Genomic DNA, 17,883 nt, shown 5'->3' on the forward strand with positions numbered 1-17,883 from the left:
CAGGCGACAAACTCAAGCTGAATTAATCAGACAAGTAGAGAGAATCCCATGTACAACAGCTCACAAGACTACACCTTGTAGATAAAACGCATCATGTCACATGTCCTCTGACTCTACCATGGATGCTGTGGGTGACCTTGAGGAAGTCATCTTTGCTTCATCAGTAAGCAAAGAAAAATATTACTTCTTCATTCCCACCTTTATTCTCCTATTTAAACAGCCAGTTCTGGAGACTGGCAGTGATTGTCCCTGAAGTGTATTTATAAGACCAAATACGCTGCCATGTTAACCAGATCGCAGTCGCATTTGTACAGCCAACTGGTATAACGAGGCCTGAAAAATCTGAGCTCAGCTAATCCAGATGCTGTGTTTTAGAGCTACAGCCTTCCCTGTACAGCAGTAGGCAGGTTCTGCCCATACAGGCTCTGGACTGAGTGGCATGATTTTTGGAGTGCTGAGAAGCACAGGAACACCACACACAGCTCAACAGGTCCAGAGAAGGGGTGCACAAAGAGACAATTACAACTGCATCTGCAGCTCAGGTAATTTAAGGCCCTGTTAACGGCAGCTGCAAAACCAAGAGCTTTTCAGTAACAGTATTTCATTGGACTGAAGGAAAAGATTAGGGATAAAATATAGTAGAAACAACTAGTTCTATCATTCCTGCCCTGTGGCTCTAACCCAGCCCTATTGCCTTTGTGTTATAAACACGTTCTCTATACCAGCAAGTGCCAGTTTGCAGCACGTGCTGTTTATCACAGTGTCAGCATAATAAGGAAAAAGGGTCCAAAGAAACCTTCCATATGCCAAACGGCTTTAGGATACTCCAGAGCTCAGTTCCTCACCGATAACTTGGGATGCAATCTTAAGAAAAAGCAGCAGATGACTAATGGGAGCTGTGGCAAAGGACAGCAGCTCAGTTTAAGCTGGGTTAGCAAGCATCAGGTGCATGCTGGAACCTCTGCCTCAGCCGCCTATCATGAATTTGATGAGTAAGAAGAAAACAAAATGCTGTGGAATTCCCTTTGGGATCAAATGGACTAAGAACTAAAGGCAAAACCAAAATAAGTTTGGACCACATTTCTGCCCTGAAGCGCCAAACACAGCTGAGGAATTTGCTTTGGAGATACACGAGGCCAGGACTGGGCTTACTCTCCAAGTGAGCAAGAATAAATGAAGAGGAGGTCAAAGCAACTTGCATTCATTTAGGACCTCCAACTCCTGTAAGAGGAGGTGTCAGTCCAAATGCGCTAGCTAGTTTCCAGTCTGGTAGATGCATTCCTATGCAATTTCAATATTACAGTCACAATTAACTTCTTCCTTCATTAACCTGAACTGCAACGCAGCATTGCTCTCTGCCAGCTCATAAACAATTGCCACACTTCATCCCCAAGAAGCTTCACAGAAACAAATAAATCTAATTAAATTCAGCTTTCAAAGCTTCTGACTCTCCAAATTTTTCATTCTGATGGGCCAAGTTCAGAGGTGTGACTAGGTATGAGAGGTGCCTTGTGCCTTTGGCTTTTATAGCTTCAGTGATTTGGACTGCCCCTCCATTTTGACTCTATGACAACTGGGAAAATAGTCTGCAAAACCATTTTCTCACAGCTCTTTAACTGCGCACTGTAACTTTATTTCTGCTTTATGCTGTTTGCAACTACTGTTCAATTCCCTTAGCTAGAAGGTCTATCTATAAATAAAATTTCTAATGCTTCAGTTCTGGTATAAGGGAAGAATGGAGGGAATCCTCATTTCAATCACTGCGCCTGGGTGATACTTCTGTGCAGAGAGTCAGCATAAAAGACTACAGACCTTTTAATTCTTCAAGTTATCACCTGCAACAACGATGGTAACAGCGCAGGAGAAAAACTAAAGATGACTGCATCCGATTGAACTGCAAAGAAAATTCATGAAGGAAGGTATTTCTAAGACATCAGAACTGTCACCCCGGATCTTAAATGCAATCAGGACCTCCCGTTTATCCACATCTCATCTGAGCTATACTATATGCAGGCAAGTGCTTTTTGGTTTGATTTTGTCAAAGTTGCCATTCTCTTTCTTTTTCCTCTCTTCTTTTTCTTTTAAATGCTTTTTAACTCCCTCCTCTCAACCTCCACACAAATCCCAAGGGTAGAAATAAAAGTTTCATAGTGAAAACTGGGGTTTCAACTAAACACCACCTTCACCAAAAATATGCACTCTTCACAGAACATTTCATTGAAAAAGTAATACATGAAATCTGTGATTCAACAACAATTCCTTGAGATTCAAAATGGCACCTCAGTGCCTGAAAGGAGCAGTGCTTCAGATATATGGGACTTCTGTTCTTACCCAGCAGACCAACCCATGCTAGAAAACGGGGACTCGCAGCACTTCAGCAGTGCAGGCAGTTAGTCAAAGAATCAAGAATCACAGGTGGAAATTATCCAATTTGCTAACAGAAAGTTTTCAACAACCAAAAAGTAAAATAAAAAAAAAGGATAGAAAGAAAATGGGAATTTAAAAAGTCAAAAGAAATGTTCTTAATAAAATAGAAGAGACTTTTTCCCTTAGCGCTTTGGAAGAAATAAACAATTCCCAAACTGCTGTGAAAATCTGCCTCTAGTGAAATGTAACCAACGCCCAAAATAAGGCATTAAATTAAAGGTCAGCAGGGAACAGAGATCTCTGCCCAGCAGAGAGTAAGCAGCCTTTTGTCGTATCCCTTAAGACAGACAAGAGGCTATAGGGTAGAAAAGCCAAAGCTATGCATTTCGCAAGTCTCAGCTTTTCAAAGCACTCAACCATCTGCCCTTAAATGCCATTTATCTGTAAGGAAGGGGTGCTGCTAAACAAATACCAAAGTTTCTCCTTTCTGAAGTTCACCACAGAATTATCAGGCTTGTTGCAACCTACATGTCAACCAGGCAAAGCAGATGCTCCTCATGTGGTCTCTCAGACAAACAGCCGGGTGGGCAGGTGCACTGAAAGGGAAGATGTGCCCTGGAATACACTCTGCTTATTAGAGCATCTTCATGGTGGTAGAAGTGTCAAAACTGCAGGCACTTGGCTTCTCATCAGGGCTCAAAAAGAAAGCCATAGCCCCCAGGACTTCAGACTTGTCTGACTGCTAGGTCTAATGATCACCTGGAATTTCACAGTATTAATGAGAACTCAGTGCGGATTTTCGTGATCCAAATACAAGTCCCTAGTGTGCAAGTGAAAGGAGAAACAGAGCAGATACAAGTCTGGCAGTTTCAGCTCCCAGCAGTGGAGGCTGTACACACAGCCGCAAAATGTGCCTCTTCAGGCACAAAGACATGATCTCTCCATCGTGATTTTACCCACTGATAAACACTAGTGACTGATGTGTTTCATTGAGGACCAAAGGGCAGGACTAAGGGACCAGCTGCTTCCAGGCTGCTCCAGCATTTTCCAGTCTGCTGTGTCAGGAAAGACATTTCAATACTCAGCAGGACACCCAAATACAGACAAGGGTAATATTCAACACTCTGCTGGGGCTCTCCAGTTAGGGATGGGAGACACGCATGGGACCAGCTTAGAAGAAAGCCTAAAAAGAATATGAAATTAATAAAATTGACTAAATATACAACCCAAACTGAACCAAGAGTTTAGAGCTTAAAAGAGGAAGGCCCACAATACATGAAGCTAACTGGGGACTTGATTTTGCCATCAATGTTACACAGCAGATGCTCAGACATTAACTTTCATAGAATCATAGAATGGTTTGGGTTGGAAGGGACCTTAAAGATCATCTAGTTCCAACCCCCCTGCCCTTGGCAAGGACACCCTCCACTAGACCAGGCTGCCCAAAGCCCCATCCAGCTTGGCCTTGAACACTTCCAGGGATGGGGCATCCAGAACTTCTCTGGGCAACCTGTTCCAGTGTTCCACCACCCTTATAGAGAGGAATTTCTTCCTAACATCTACTCTAAATCTACCCTCCTTCAGCTTAAAGCCATCACCCCTTGTCCTATCACTCCATGCCCTTATTAAGAGTCCCTCTCCAGCTTTCCTGTAGGCCCCTTCAGGTGCTGGAAGGCTGCTATAAGATCTCCCCAGAGCCTTCTCTTCTCCAGGCTGAACAACCCCAACTCTCCCAGCCTGTCCTCACAGGAGAGGTGCTCCAGCCCTCTGATCACCTTCATAGCCTCCTCTGGACTCACTCCAACAGCTCCATATCCTTCTTATGCTGGGGCCCCCAGAGCTGGATGCAGTACTCCAGGTGGGATCTCACAAGAGCAGAGTAGAGGGGTAGAATCACCTCCCTTGACCTGGTGGTCACGCTTCTTTTGATGCAGCCCAGGATACAGTTGGTTTCTGGGCTGCACGTGCCCATTGCCAGCTCAGGTTGAGTTTTTCATCAACCAACACCTCCAAGTCCTTCTCCTCAGGGCTGCTCTCAATCCATACTCCACCCAACCTGTATTTGTGCTTGGGATTGCCCTGACCTGTGTGAAGGACCTTGCAGTTGGCTTTGTTGAACTTCATGAGGTTCACACAGGCCCACCTCTCAAGCCTGTCAAGGTGCCTCTGGATGGCATCCCTTCCCTCCAGCTTATCGACTGCACAACACAGCTTGGTGTCATCAGCAAACTTGCTGAGGGTGCGCTTGATCCCACTGTCCATGACTTCTACAAAGATGTTAAACAGCACCGGTCCCAGTACCGACCCCTGAGGAACACCACTCATCACTGGTCTCGGCTTGGACATTGAGCCATTGACCACAACTCTTTGAGTGTGACCAACCAGCCAATTCCTTTGCTGGGGGCAGAATAAAACCCAGAGAGAATTAAATATTTTAAGGCCTAAAGAGCCATTAAGGTCATCAATTCTGACCTCCACTTGTAGCATGTATTCCAGAATTTTTACCAAATCATTCCTACATTAAGCTCAATATTTTTTCCAGAAAGGAATCCCCTTTCTAAGAAAAGGGTGCTGGAGTGCCATAATTCAGGAGAGTAAGGCATGCATCAGGTGTGGCTTTCCTGGGACCAAGAGAGAAGGGGTATGACAAAGGCTCCCAGACCATGGGTTGTAGCCATGCCCCACCCAGCTGTGCAGCCTCTGCATTTCAATTTTGGCCTCGTCTGATCCCCCATATTGCAATAAGCAGAGATGTGGGTATTGAGAAATCAGTGTCCCACCATGACCTGGCACAGCATTGAGCAGAAAAATAGAGCAGAAGCTGCCAAAAAACTTACAATATTCCCACCAAAAATTTTCAAAAAAGAAATTAGAAACAAAAGCTTTTCTTTTAAAAGAAGAAAGAAAAAAGCCAGCACTTAAATCCTCTTGCCTCATAATTGAGCCTAGGGTTATGCCACAATTCAGGTAAATGATGTTTATATAACTGGCATTTGGCTGAATGCATAATTCCTATTTAACAGCTCAAGAGAGGCATTTTGGGTCTTCAAAGAATTTTGACAGGTAATTCCCACTGTAGTTCTGCAGGGTAGCTGAGAGGTAATTATCCTTCTCACTAGTAAATCAATTAGGAATGAATGTATGGAAAGCTTTTCCCCTCCTCCAAGTAACTGCTAATCCTCTAAGCACTAATGAGCAGACAGGGCTAGCAACAGTGTTCAAACCCATCAAAACTCAACAGGAGCTGTGAGGCACACAGGGTCCAATCACTACCTGGGAGCTAATGCCTGAGGAGAAAATACCTTGCCTGGAAAGGGTCTGCACAATTCACTGTATGTGCACTGGCCCTGTGTACGTATCACTTTTGGTGTCTCCCTCCCTGTTTACTGCCTCAAACAAAGACCTATTTTTGGGGTTCACAAGAGATCACTGCATTGTGTTCAACGAGCCAGCATCTGTGCCGTTAGAGGTGAAACACAAGGGATCTGGACTTTCTTTACTGGGGTGCAACTGATTCACCTCACCTACTGCTTTGATTCACTATTGGTGGTTGTCCTCAGGAGCTCAGCAAAAACATGATGCTTACTCTGCAGGCCACTGTAACAGTATTCATCCTGAGAGATTTGGAGAAGATTACAAACCAAGTGCATTCTTTGCAGTGCATAAACTCATGAATCTGTGAGGGGTGGGTGGACAATAAACCTTATATTGAATTCGACAAATCCCAGATGCTCCAATCCAGTGACACCTTATCCAGGCATTTTTCAAATGCTGCATGGAAGTTTGGAATTGCTTTGACAGTCAACAAAGCAGAGTCAGCTCTGGGTTCAGACAAACCAGCTGTTTAACTATGCACAGTAACAGTGCCCATATATTTAGCACAGGTAGAAAGAATGAAAACAAGTTGGTCCCACAGCAGCCAGCACTGAAGCTGGTTTCCTACAGCTTTTCCTTACAGCTCATCTCTCCGTTTCAAAAGAATTTTCAGAAGGGAGGAAAAGAGGGAAGACAGACTGATAGGTCCAGAAATCATTTCCTTAAGACACAAGACCAAAAAAAAAAAAATTTAAAAAATTGTCATCTGAAATAAGAAAACAGCAGGTAAAGATAGGTCTGCATGCCACTATGTGATGAAATGTAGGTGTTATTAATAAAAAGGAGAGAAAAGACTGCTAATCTGTAAAGCTTGATAGCTTAAGAAATTGCTGGAAGATAATCATATATCCTAGTACTCCAATTTGTGAGGGAGACTTTACACCAATGATGTAGGATTTGTAACTGAGCATATTGCCTCTGCTTTTAGGTGGGCAGAGTTGCTTTGGAAACCGAATGAAGAATTAACTCTTCAGTGCCCACCATATTGAATATGGGAGGGACGTGAAGGCCAGGAGAGCTCACTACGAAACATCTTCATTCCATTTTGCTCAGAAAAAAGAAGTCAAGGTAGTTGTTAGAATAATTTAGCTTCTGCATCAGAAAAAACATAAGTGGACCCCTGCCCACTGCATTCTTCCTCTCCTCTATACATCCAAACACACACATATTGTAACCGATTGTAATCGAAGCTATGACTGCCTTAAGGTTGCATACACTGAAGTAAAAATCAATCCTGAAACCTCTGTAGACTGACCAGTGATGGAAAACACAACAGTAGTAATAAGAACAGTGCAAAGAGCAAAATACTACCTTGGAAACGTATTGATGGAGACAGGAGATGGGCAGTTTGGAAGCGAACAAACTGAATAGGCTGCACCCCATCCAAACACAGCTCCACTGCCAGCAATTAGCTACGTGCTGCAGCCCTCCCACATTGACTTCTGTGGGTAGCTGAAAGCGTCTTTGTCCCACTACCTCCCTTGAATCAACACAGGCAATAATTTTAAACCAAAAAGGGACTGAGTAGTAACTCCTGGGCTGTGCTCTGTGAGCCAGCTGCAGCCCTAATTGCATCACGTGGGAAGCGTGAGCAGGGGGTTTGAAAGCTATGACCTCATCTTCTCTCCTACACATTCAAATCAAATCTTAGGTCTCCCACCCACTCTCCTAGGCATTCTGCTTCCAGCCCCCTTACATGATGTAACCAATGAAAATGTCATTTACATCTTTACCTCCAACTTCTAGCTAGGGAAAGCATAGAGGGGGAGAGTCAAATGCAGAAATAAATGCCTTTTACTCCGTATTTCTAATAATGAGACAGAGAAGGCAGGGAAAGGTGTATTAGCCAAAGCCAGTGTAAGCAAGCATCCCAGAAACATTTGTGTGAGTTCAGCTTCCTTAAAGGTTTAACAGAAACAAACAAAAACAACCCTTTTATTTCCCTAACACATTCAGCAGGAGATTAAGGACTCCATCTCTATCACAAAACCAGGCATAATTCTACTGGATTCCATGGAATTACACTAGTGTAACTTAGACAGGAAATTCAAGTTCTTGTGAATTATCAACAAATTTCACTTTAGGATTCCTCTCAGAATGAGCAGAATGCCGTAATTTTGTTTCTATAGCTACCAGCTCAATGGTTTTCCCTTACCTTCCTCTTGTTAGTGGGACTGACATAAAGGTAGCTCAGCACAGTCTTCAGGCCTACTTTGTCATTTAGCTTTTCATAGGTAGTGCCATAGTCTGTTGACCTGGAGAAAAGAGGAGACAAAAAGAGTTTATGCGGTTGTCAGAGCTCAGGGGAAGGAAATGACTGTCTGATCAGATGCTCAAAGTTACAGCTGGAGCACTATTACCCTTTGTCCTGGTTTCAGCTGGGATAGAGTTAATTCTCTTTCTAGCAGCCAGTATAGTGCTGTGGTTTGGATTTAGTATGAGAATAATGTTGATAACACAGCGATGTTTTCAGTTGTTGCTAGGCAGTTGTAGTGTTTACACCAAGTCAAGGACTTTTCAGTTTCTCACACCCTGCCAGGTGCACAAGAAGCTGAGAGAGCACAGCCAGGACAGCTGACCCAGACCGGCCAAAGGGATATTCCATACGATATAGCATCATGCTCTGGATATACGTAACCGGGGAAGCTAGCTGGGAGGCGGGATCGCTGCTCAGAAACAGACTGGGCATCAGGGTTTTTTTCCTGCAAGTGGCGAGCAATTGCATTTATACGTCACTTTTTATGTATTATTACTGTTGTTATTATTATTAATAATATTATCATCAACATCATCTTCCTTTGTTATTAACCTGTCTTCATCTCAACCCAGGAGGTTTTTTTCCATTCTTCTCCCCATCCCACTGGGGGTGGAGAGGGGTGAGCGAGCGGCTGTGTGGTGCTCAGTTACCAGCTGGGGTTAAACCACGACACCCTTAAAACTCAAGCTTTTGAGTTTCATTCAGGGTGGCCAGCAGAAAAGAGAAAACTTGAGTCCTTTGGGGCAGGGTCTGTCTCTGCATCAATTGATCCCGTACATCTGAGGAGCTGTGGTGCAACCACGAAGATGGACTTTGGGGTAGGCTCTGCTCTCACGTGCCAGTGTGGGATTGCAAATGATATCTACATGGGAGGACTCTGATCTCAGCAGCACACTTAGCACAAATTCCCTTTTCAGACAAATACAACAGAAGAATCCAAATTAAACCCATCAACAACAGTTTTATTTAAGTAGGCTGAATTTTGACTTGGAGATGGGGATCCAAATGTGGCTCAGAATTGTAACAGCTGAACTCATGTCTAGATAAAAATGTACCTAAACTGGCATCTTGAGTCCTCAGACACCCCCATCCTACTTTGTGCCAGGCATTTAATTTTTCTGAGTTACAAAGACAGATTCAGACCCCTACACTAGCAAATCCCACCCGGAGGAGCAGATGATCTGGGGGTGGCATTACCCATTCGTGACTGGGGAAAAGGGCTGCTTCGTCACAGAGGGTTTTCTGTAGCTTCCTCCTCCTCATTTGTGGGCATGTTTGAATCCTCACTCTGCCCTGTTTGTTTCTCTGCTGTTTTTATACTCTGATTTTCCTAACAAGACTTTTCTCACCAGAACGAATCAACAGCTACAGGATCCCACACCTGAAGAGTGGTCAGCACCAGCTTGCTTTAGGAGGGGTGTCACAACCTGCATGAAAAGCCCACCCACCCCATCCAAACAGTGGGGAGCCTGGCTCCTGACCCTACACAGCTTCTATCGTATGGACGGAGCAAACACAATCCTTATCAGGTGGACAAGGAAAGACCCTCACAAAAAGCTTACCTGGACATACCTATGGTTTTATTAAGATGAGAATTCATGGCCCCTGCCCACCTCTCTAATCATGCTCTTTACTAAACACATGATTAGAGAACATGTACCAATTCAGTGCCTTTCCCAGTAACTAGCTCCAGCAATTTTCTGATTTTTTATGTTCAGCAAGCCTCCAGCATCTGCAGCTTTGTGGTTCTGCTTGAGACCAATCCTCTGCTCCTTATCTGTCTGGCACAGAAATAGCCCAAGTCACTTCTGGCATCACAGTGAACAGAGCCACTGCACCCAGCGGCCCACGGCTCCCAGTCTTAAACAACTTCCCTGTGTTCTGGTTTAGCTCTTTCATGCTAAAATGGAACTGATACTAGCTTTATTTACATTTAATACTCTTTTGTACTAACGCATAGTATTGATACTCGCTGGGCTTCACAGAGACTTCCCAAAGGATATTGCAATAATGTACTGTATTTCCATAGCACTTTCCCATCCAAAGAATCCAAAGCTCTTGTCTCACTAGCTATCAATACCACACAAAAAACCTAGCAGCTTTCCCCCTCCAGCCAAGCTTAAAACTGAAGCAGCTTGATTAATTAAACTGAATAATCCAGGCCAATTAATTCCACTACACAAGGCCTCCTATACATGTAAATTCAACAGGTCAGGAATCCTCAAGTAACACTAAGCTCTAAGCAGAGGGTAATGCACAGAGGGCAAGCACCGAGGTACTTCCTTGATCTCACCCTTCCAACAGCACTGAAGCTCCGAACAAGCCACATTCGTGACTACACATGTACCAGCCACCAGGCAGGGAAAGAGATCACTGGTTTCAATCAGCATTCAAAGAGAATACAAATAACAGTTTAATATTCTGACAGAGCTACTTTGGTTTTGTTCTCTGAATCATTTTCAGATCTCCCAAAATGCTTTGCACTTCTAAAGATGCAGGCTGGATGCCCTAATGACTCTCTCTCATTAAACCATTATCACTCATTGCATTTGCCCTTTCAAAGAATAGCTAGAAAGGAAGTAGGATCATTATTTCGTTAGCTTCTCTAAGGCTTTCTTTATTATCATGACAGTCACCACCGGCTTCACAGAAACATCTCAAAGGATATCACAATAATATAGTGTATTTCCATAGCACTTTCCAATCCAAAGAATCTGAAGCTTTTGTCTCGTGTTAATCCATTCAAACTAACAAAGTCCCAAGGGCCATACTGGGAAATATTATCTCTTTTCTAGAGATGAAGAAACTGAAAGCTTGCATAGGTAATTGTTCATTTTTTCAAAAGCGGGCATCTACAATTAGCCATTTCAGCTTCTATAATCATCTAGTGTATGGCTCGATACTCAAACCTGCTAAACTCCTTCCACCAAACTGCCTAATTTGAAAACAAGTATTTACAAGAAAAAAAAAGTTGGCTGCCTAATTTAGCAACCCAAGCCTGAACATTTGAAGAGATGTGACCCACAGGTGGAACAGAAGAGTTCTGGCTCAGCTTTTAATCCTAACTTGAGCCCTTCACCTTTACTAATTACTTATCTTTGCAGTCAAAGACTTCTAACTGCAAATTAACTAGCCCACGTGTCCTTACAGTTGCTTGACACTACAAGCAAACTGGATAACATGTTTTCTCCCATTCCTCTAGTCAGAATAGGATGCACTTCGAAACACATTATTAAAGGAGTGGAGGGGAAGAAAGGTTGTAGTTGTCTCAAAATGACAAAAAACTCAGTGATACAAAAGATCCTTTCCATGAGTCACACCCCAAATACCTGCTTTAACTTTGGTTGGGCCTTTTATGGCCAACTGATCCTGCCTAGCTGGTTTTCCTCTGGGTTGCTCCATTAAAGCCATCATTGGAGTCTCATCATCTTGAGCAGCTGCTACTGCTGTCAGCCTCAAGTTGGTATTTGCAGATTGCTTTCAAAAAACAAATTGCTGCACCTCGTTACACCACTGGTAGCACAGAAACTATTACAATGTGGAATGAACTCTGGCTATATATACAAAGCCTGTAAAAGCTCAGTCCTTGCATTTTGTCCCACATGTCCTTATACATTGATCTTACAGCATTTTATCGTCCGCTCTATCCTGCTTTCCATCCTGCAAACCAAGGTGCTGGCAATAATATCCCAAGAAAGGCTGCACAGTGAAAAGCAATAAAACTCAAGGGGTAGTCCAGTCTTGAACGGACCTTTGTCTACTCCAGTTCAGCTTTTTGGTTTTTACAACTAGCAGTTCCTACCAGCCATGAGGAAGAATCTCTTTGCTAGTCTTGGTTAACATGAAGAAAGACTCAATCTGGTGCAACACAAGTGTCATATTCATATAACCAAATAAACGTGGGCTTTCCCTGAACAGACTGTGGCACCAAATTCTACATATTCCCTTTGGAAAAGCAAGGTTTATAATGTGATTAATTTTTTGGGAGACTGCAAATTAGCCATAATCATATTCTGTTATAAACAGGCAGGAAAGAAAATCACCCTGACAGCCTGCAACGTGTTTTAACCATTGCTGCAAGTGCTGTCCCACCGCCTTGGCAGAGCAGGGCTCAGGGGGCACACCCAAGCAGAGAAGCTTCTCTCTACCAAAACCGGTCATAACTCAATGCACTGACAACTAACAAAATCCATCTTATTCTTGTAGGTCTGAGCCTGAGCTTCCCTGTGAATCCAACAAACAGGCCTGAGCCAGCAGACTTTAATATTGTGGTAAGACTTGCTCATCCCAGGGATATGAAGCAGAGGTGTGGAAAGGCAGAGAGAATGCCACCTAATAGCTTTGAGAGGAGTCCTCCTCTCGAATGGTTTCCATCTCAGGGCTCTGTCAGGCACAAAAAGGAGGTTTTACTTGTTTGCAGTCTCAGCTACAGAGATAGGCTATAAAATATGTATCAGTGTCTCATGAGAAAGAGAGCTGCAAATGCTAGCACTTGGTGCCTGGGAGGGACAAGTCAATCTCCTGGAGTGTACGTGTGCCACCAACTCTCCTGTCAGGGGGTTTCTCCTCTGCGCCCATGACTCTCCCCGACTGTGTCTGGAGAAGGAGCAGGTATGGTTTTGATTTTAGATTCTCAGCCTTCTTCCTAAGATACTAAAGCTTATGTATTCATCTCCAGATCGGAGTCCCACTACACACACACCCGCAGCCCCACGCTGAGAACTGTGTGGGGGCACAGCTCCACTTAAATGAGCAGAATATCCCGATTCCCTGTGCACTTCAGAGAGCAACAGGAACACACGCAGTCCAGATTAACATTTGCTTGTCTTCTCATGTGCCTGCAAACTGAACGCCTGCAGTGTGCCTGTCTCCCCATACCCCCCAAACAACTTCTTGTTTTTACCCACTGGCCAATTTTCTCCCAGTTTGACAGAGAAACAAAAAACCCAAGAGGAACAAAGTTTCTAGAAGTTTCATGAAAACCAGCAGCTAGCAAAAGGAGAGCAAACTTATTAGTGCTCAGAGAAAAGCTGCAGCATGAAACCAAATCCCATGAGGCACGAGAGCAGGCACATCTCTCTGAACATCCAGCTGCAGGAAAACATTCAAACGCAGCTCACATATTAATACACTACAAAGAACCCAACTGCACAACACAAGAAGTCAGGCTGCCAAACTTCCATTGCTTCTGAAACAATTTGTTTCCGTCTCTCCCTTCCTCCCCCTCAAATTACCCTCCCTGAGATAAAGGCCTTTCTGAAGCTGTGGCACACTGAGAAGAGACTCCAACTGAGTCAGAGTCCAGCTTGACCACCCCCTGCGGTGGCCCCAACTGTAAACCCCTTTGGCCAGCTGCCCGAGGGACTGTAAGTGGTTGGGGACTCAGCCAAAAGCTGGCTCAGCACTGACCCCACCACACTGCTTTGCACCAAATGTGGGAAGCTGGTCCCGCTAACTTACAGGCAGGGCTGCAGGCTGCTCCTCTTCAAAAGGATTTCAGTCATTTAGCATGCTCTGGCCCTGCTTCTCTGAACTTTGTGAGATTATTCCTTTTCTTCCTTGTTGAACTTCTCAGACTAGTTCCTGGCTTTTGATGACTATGGATCTCGGTGGCTAAACATCCTCCACTCCCAAAGCCTTTTCGATATTTAGTTATAACAGAGAGGGCTCTCTTAGGGCTGCTTATAAGCCCAAAGTCAGAGTCTCCCCTGGGCAGCTGAATGCCTGGGACAGAAACACAGAGTTGGCCCTGCAGCTATTCCGGCCCCAGCTGCAGCTCTGGAAAGGCAGGGTGACCACTGCCAAGACATGGGATGGGTGCAAGCCTGGCAATGCTCCCCCAGAAGCAGCAGACATGGTGCCACTCGTCGCTGCTAGCCCAGCTCCCCAGGCTCTCCTCCTCTGCCTCTCCAGGACTATTTCATTACCAGCCTCAAGGCAACCAGGAGAGCCCAGGTCCAGCTCCCTGCCTATGACAGTGCAGCTTAATTTCACTTACAATGAGGCAGTTCCCAGTAAGATCCACTCTTACTTTTTTTTTTTTTGGGGGGGGGGGGGGGGGGGGGTTGAACAAAAAAAAAAACCACCACAAGACAAACAAAACAAAAAAACAAACACAAAGCCCAAAGAAACAAATACACCAACAGCCATGTTGGGTTGTGCCTACTTACTAACCAAGGAAACCCAAATATCTGTACTCTGTCAATCTTTCACTTAGCAGAGCCCAACATCTGCGGTGCTGAGAGCTTGCTTTTACCCAACCATGATTTTATAGTGACTGTAATAAACACAAAGAATATTTTACAACTACAAAGAGAAACAACTGCATCCCTTTGTACCCATCCCACTAAAGAAAAGGACAACAACGGAAGTCTGTGCAAGTGAACAGAAACTGAGAAAGCATATGGTACTGCTTCCTGGTGTAGTTTCCCAGCCTACAGCAATCTCCTAAAATTGAAGATGATGCCTTTGTGTGCCAGAGCCACCAGTGGGCTTTTTAGTTTCATAAATCTGTCGAATTCCACAGAGAAACCTGGCAACTTCATTATCACATGTTAATAAACACCACAACTGTGTGCTGTATGAAGAGATGCTCCCTTTTGTTCTAACTTGATAATATAATCCACAGCCCACTGCTACCACTTAACAAGGAGACCACAGAGCTCCATCCTGCCATTTGTGATTTCACTGATTGTTGTTATATTCCCCACAGACTTTTTTTTTTTCCAGTCTGAAGACTGCCCATTTATTTAGCCACTCCTTGTACAAATGATCTCTGATCATTCTATGACTACTCTTTCTAGTCCAATTACATCTTTTGTTACGGATGCCTCAGAGACCAATCTTTAACAGAAGATCTTTCTTGAAAAAAAAAAAAAACTATCCAAGTATATCAGCAAAACCCCAGAGCATTTAAAAACACCTATATAAAACCACTTTCCACCATCATACACAAGGTTTTACATCCTCAATACTACCAGAACCATAACCCATCAGTTCTAGGGGACTTTCAGTTCCACAAAGTTTCAAAAGTACCTAAAACCAGATATCCCAGTACAGAAAGAGAAGTTCACTACAGAAAGAGAAGTTCAAGTAGATCATAGTTTTGGTAATTTCTCTTGGAAAATTAATATTTTCCTTTTAGTTCGCGTGTCATCTAAACAGCAGAATACTAACCCCAATTTCTATTATGATACCAGCACCCTTCCTCCACTCCCTTTCTTTTTTGATTAATGACAATTCCCATCACCAAACGTCCGAAAGACTTGAAGATGACCTTTGTTTATAAATTTCTATTTATAATGTACAGTGGAGACTGGCAAGGCAAAATGAGCTGCCATAATGCATTAGTCATTGTGATTCGCAGTTCAAAATGAAGGAGATAGCAACTAACTAGGAATGTTGGCTTACTCTTTTTTTCTTGCAGATTCTTCTCTGTTCTTGACAGGAAAGGTATCCTCTCTTATTTGTTCAATACGAGCCTTTGGGAGGACTCTGGATGTCTCAGAGGCTGGACAAAAGGATACAGAATATTCCACCTCTGGATTTATGGACAATAAAGCACAGGAGATGAGAGTATCAGTCACATTCGAGTGGCTGACTGTTCATCAGCATTTCATTTGATCACCATCCCACAAGGCAGGGGGACTGTTCACACCAGTCATTCCTTAGTAGAGATGACTACTCAGATGGGCATGAACAGTCTCTGGAGATGTAGTTTTTGTATATTTAGCCTACAGGGATGGTGAGGACTGACTTGAAAGCCGTATGTTTGCATGACTGTCGTTGTACTTGTCCTGTAGGAACACAGTAGTGCTTTGGATATCCCCAGCAATCACTGACTACCCAGAACAACGTGCCATTGGGTGCCTAAATAGCATTCACCATCAGCAACTGGGCTGTCCTTTCCCAGACCCCTCTCTCTTCTGCACTCGGGCCTTCCCTTACTTCCAGATACACCATTTCTGTGGAAAGGCAGAAGTAGTTTCAGATCTAAAATAATCTGCAGAACCACCCCAAATTAAGGTGTCTTCCTTCAATGTAAAGGGAGACCAGAGCAACCAACACATACACTCAACTGTTAGATGGCTAGAACAAGGCAAGGTGTATCTCACACTAAAAGGATTAGAAAAGTTCATGCACTGAGCTGGCAGTACAAATGAAGGGAAGGACATCAGTCATCCTGCCTGAGATCAAAAGTTCATCATTTGTTGTAATGAGCCAGTGCTCTATGGTTTAAATGTTGTTATTCTGCGGGGATACGTATGAGAATTACTACCAAAAGTAGGCGCCAGACAATATCAGGACTCCACTGTGCCGTGCACACTCTATAGCATTACAAAGTGAAGAGAGCAGAGACAAGAAGAGAAATGTGATATGGATTTCCCAGTAGTTGCTGGCAGAATCAAGAATACAAACAAAGACCTGAGGAAATGTGAAATGGCTTCTCCTCTAAAGCTGGGATAAGCACTTTCCTTCATTGCATGCTTGCCCCATCGATGACCTGCTTGCAATCCTTATTGTGGCCAGGCAAAGTCGATGCCCACTGGTAGAAACCGTACTTCACAGAAGCACAAGCATGAAAGCTTTACAGGCATCATGTAATACCCACATCAGCAGCCTCAGCAAGGACAACAGAATCATGATTTTGCTGCTTTTGACCTGAGACTAGGACATCACATCCCTGCAGACACCACCCAAGACACAGTTCAGCTGCCATGAAACAGGGCAATCTGGAGCTAAGTCTGGCTTCAGGGAGGCCTCTCCTTTTTCCTCTCTGGTCATTTCACTACTGTGAAATCTACATAAAAGCATTACTTTCATATAGCTCTGAAGAACTACACCTCATCATTACTTACTTTCCATTTGTACTGTCTAAAAGATCTGACATATTTATCGTGTTCTTGATTCTGATGTATTCTAATTTTCCAAAGAGGTGTTTTATGCATCCCTGATAAGGCAGCACACTGATTTGATTCCAACCACTTGACTGACTCAGCAGAGATGGCCTTATCAAGACGTATTCAAGAAATTTTGTCTACAGGACAGTAATAGCCTCAAAGATAAAAGGCAGCTTTGATGACAAAGCCTCATTAATTAATCAGATATTAATTAGATTATTAATTAGAAACAAGGCCCTTCCCCAGCCCTTTTCTACTTTTATTACTATAGCTAAAAATGCTTCTCTAATGATTCTCTTAAGCAGCTAATAATTTTAATTTGCATTATTTTGTAGCAAAAAGCAAGTGCTTTGAGTGTAGGATGTTCTGAAGCAATTGAAGAGGTTCAATTTAACATCCATGGTATTAGATGCATTTAAACTAGAACTCCCCTTAAATGTGTATTGAACAAAATGTTGAGGGAAGACTATGGAACTGCCCCATCACTAAACTCTGTATTTCTGTGCTAGATATGGAGGACAAAGAAGTCCTCCCAACCACTCAGAGAATAAAAGCATGATTTGGGCAATACAAAATACCCTGACAGTAGGTACCTCGGCCTTCTAAGAGAGGGGGAGAGGTGACTCAAACCTCAGTTTCTCAGCTGAGGCTACCAACATCTGTGTCCACTCACACCCTCTGGGACAGTGGCTGTGGCCAGAGGTTACCGGAAACTTGCCTTTGACACACCATCTGCCTGTTTTGGGATCAGTGGTAGGCAATGCTGTGGGGACATTAGATGAGCCTGAGTCATCTCTAATGCAACACAAGGAATGTTTCTCAAACTATCAGCAAATCTTTGCACAACTGATGCAGTTAAAAAGGAGGGAAGTGATGGAGGTAGATTAGTCCAGTTCCTTAGACACAGATATTAAAAATCGCAGACAATTCCCAAACCAACTTTTACAGTCAGCCTGCAACACATGCCATCTCCTACCTCAGCTG

The 17,883-nt window shown here is 43.7% G+C and overlaps 1 protein-coding gene across 2 annotated transcripts in view; it reads right to left on the reverse strand.

Annotated features, from left to right (window-relative positions):
- Positions 1-17,883, reverse strand: part of SORCS3 (sortilin related VPS10 domain containing receptor 3) — a 305,448-nt gene that overhangs the window by 152,568 nt on the left and 134,997 nt on the right. For both annotated transcript variants that reach the window (XM_054832651.1, XM_054832652.1), the window contains one exon: positions 7,898-7,997. In XM_054832651.1, coding sequence (XP_054688626.1) covers positions 7,898-7,997 — 100 coding nt within the window. The remainder of the gene's footprint in view (positions 1-7,897; positions 7,998-17,883) is intronic.

Source organism: Grus americana, chromosome 7 (assembly GCF_028858705.1).
Source record: "Grus americana isolate bGruAme1 chromosome 7, bGruAme1.mat, whole genome shotgun sequence".
Lineage (NCBI taxonomy): Eukaryota > Metazoa > Chordata > Aves > Gruiformes > Gruidae > Grus > Grus americana.